The sequence below is a fragment of the Littorina saxatilis genome, linkage group LG1 (assembly GCF_037325665.1).
Source record: "Littorina saxatilis isolate snail1 linkage group LG1, US_GU_Lsax_2.0, whole genome shotgun sequence".
Taxonomy (NCBI): domain Eukaryota; kingdom Metazoa; phylum Mollusca; class Gastropoda; order Littorinimorpha; family Littorinidae; genus Littorina; species Littorina saxatilis.
Genome location: NC_090245.1, coordinates 25756722 through 25759623, shown reverse-complemented (window position 1 = coordinate 25759623; position 2902 = coordinate 25756722). Strand labels below are relative to the sequence as shown.

At 46.8% G+C, this 2902-nt stretch overlaps 1 protein-coding gene across 1 annotated transcript in view; it reads left to right on the top strand.

Moving 5' to 3' along the window:
- Positions 1 to 2519: 2519 nt before the first annotated feature.
- Positions 2520 to 2902, top strand: part of LOC138970193 (growth hormone secretagogue receptor type 1-like) — a 56141-nt gene continuing 55758 nt past the window's right edge. Inside the window, exon 1 of the mRNA XM_070342711.1 lies at positions 2520 to 2560. Within this exon, the coding sequence (XP_070198812.1) occupies positions 2520 to 2560 (41 nt within the window). The remainder of the gene's footprint in view (positions 2561 to 2902) is intronic.

The following is a 2902-nucleotide window of genomic DNA, read 5'->3' as shown; positions in this document are numbered from 1 at the left end:
AATCCGAGAACTTGGCCGACAGTTAAGCATGATTGCCGACAGTTAAGCATGATTGCCGACATTGTTTTTACAGTTTGAGAAGGTGAAGCCAAGATCTAGGACTGCCAAAACCTCTAAAAGTTGCCGCAAAGGTCAAACCAGATGCCAAACCATTTAATTTTAATTCCCAACACTTCTCTTTTCCATGTCATCCTAAGGCTCGGACATTCGGGTCGATTCCTCTCAGTGGAAAACTAGCAGCAACAAGGGTCGCACTACCCAATAGTGTGTGTGTGTGTGTGTGTGTGTGTGTGCGCGTGCGTGCGTGCATGCATGCGTGCGTGCGTGCGTGCGTGCGTGCGTGCGTGAGTAATTAGTTACCTTCACTTACTACAGCGGTCTTTTATCTGCCACTGTGGTGACACAGGGTGGGGCATGCAAGATACAGTCTATGAGTCTTCACATAAAGCTGACCCGTGTCCGTCCCAGCCTGGGTTCGAATCCGTTACCCAAGGATCACAAGTCTAGTGTTCTGCCAACTGAGCTACCAGTCCCCCGCATCAATGCTATACTTGCATGCACTGGCATTTGGGGAACGAATAGTAAAACTCGACGCAATAAGGCCGATAAAGAAATCTGCAGCTTGTTAGTGTAACGATTAGGCAGACAGTTAGTGCTGTATGTAAAAACTAGAATGAATACCCGCTTCGCCGGGTAGCCGGCTTCGCCGGGAAGAAGTACTTAGAGCCGTACGCGGGTCCGAACTATGGACCCGCCAAGCTTAGGTCCCTCCCAGATTCGTGGAATGGGAACAGCACGAAAATGATTCAGTGGCCATAATGCCATTCCTGACCATATCGAGTCCCATCCTTGTCGACGAATGTAACCGTGTTAATCACCTTTGGAGGCGAACTCCACTCAAACAGGACTGAGCAAGTTATGGCTTCTGAAAGGAAGGCCAGTACATAAAATTACACAAAAGCCGCCAGACCACATCACAAACAGAACTGAAGAATGCACAGGTGTTGCTTACATAGAGACACACACACTCACACACACACACACACACAAACACAGAGAAGCCGTATCTATAGAGAGATAGATGACAGTGTATTTTTCGCGTGGCTATAAATTGATTCGACCTTTGCACTTTTACAGTGAGGATAATTTACGGGTCCAATTTACGTTCTGTACACTGCGTTGACCTTCTAAAAATAGGTAACAGTAACAGAACGCCGGGAATATCCGAAGACGCTCAGCGCAGTGGACAGCGCAGTGTAGTAACTTACAACTGAACGGGAAAGCCACACGAAGGAAGGGAGATAAACGCCAAACACTGGAGAAGATAAGGAAGAGTTACTTATAATGGTGAAATGAACACAAAAACGAAAATGAGTTCAGCGCTGCGCGCTGAGAGCACGTGTTGAAATATCTCATCGATGATATTGTGTCCGGGGTGTAGCTGAATACGGTGTCCAAATTTGAAAAAGATCCACCGAGAACTTTGGCGTTGTGATGTGGTGTAGCGGCTATGGTGTGTCGGTATGGGGGCCCGGGTAAGCTGAGGTGGAACCAAAATAGCTGAGGTGGAACCAAAATCGGTTCCGCGCTGCGCGCTGAGAGCACGTGTTGAAATATCGACCAGGTTGTGTCGTGTCCCGGGTCTACCTGAATATGCCCACCAAATTTGAAGCAGATCCATCGAGAACTTTGGCCGTGCATCGCGCACAGATACACAGACAGATACACAGACAGACACACAGACTCTAGTCGTATATATATATATAGAAACCGTGTTCGCGTTAACAGGAAATGTCCGGTATTTTACCAGATTCTATGTCACATGCATTAATTTAACGTCAGCCAGTCAATCATACGGCGTTTTTAACATTCGCCGGGTTAACCGTATTAGATTATAATGGCCATCACGTCATTATACGTTTGTATTTTTGACCACAAAATGACATTATACACATGTATATCAAGACATCCATCATTCCACAATACGACGCTGGGGGTCGAGGTCAACAAGGACTATCGACGTCTGTGTCAAATTGCCGGGTTACTTGAGATCTTTTCCCTTACCTTTGAGCGATACTGGTTTACACAGAGGACACGCCGAGGTAAAAGAAGCAAAAGGGCAAGGATTTATGAAGACGTTGGTAGTACAGATCTACGACAGGCGCAGTGGCGTGGTAGTAAGACGTCGGCCTCCTAATCGGGAGGTCGTGAGTTCGAATTCCGGTCGCTGCCGCCTGGTGGGTTTGGAGTGGAGATTTTTCCGATCTCCCAGGTCAACTTATGTGCAGACCTGCTAGTGACTTAACCCCCTTCGTGTGTACACGCAAGCACAAGACCAAGTGTGTACGGAAAAGATCCTGTAATCCATGTCAGAGTTCGGTGGGTTACAGAAACACGAAAATACCCAGCATGCCTCCCCCGAAATCGGCGTATGCTGCCTGAATGGCGGGGTAAAAACGGTCATACACGTAAGAATCCACTCGTGCTAACAACATGAGTGAACGTGGGAGTCTAAGGCCATGAATGAAGAAGAAGAAGAAGAAGAAGAAGAAGAAGAGAAGTATAGATCTACAACACTGCTTACATGATTATGTTGGCTACCGTTTCTGGGTTACGCCCTGTCAGTTCGAGGGCTCATCGAAGTATAGGCGCCATTAGGGAAAACAAGAATCGGTGAAGATATTTGTTGCAACGAGTATAACTTTCCAAGGATACTCAAAATCATAGGAGTCGACAGGGAAAGCCATAATTCACGATGACGTCAACAGTACCTGCAACAATGTCTAATTCGTTGACTGTCCGTTGCTAATGAGTCGTGTCAGTTGGAGGAATCAAAGAAGTTAACGAGCCTCGAAGGAAAAGCACGAACTGCAGAAGACATTTGTTACACAGATTCTAATGC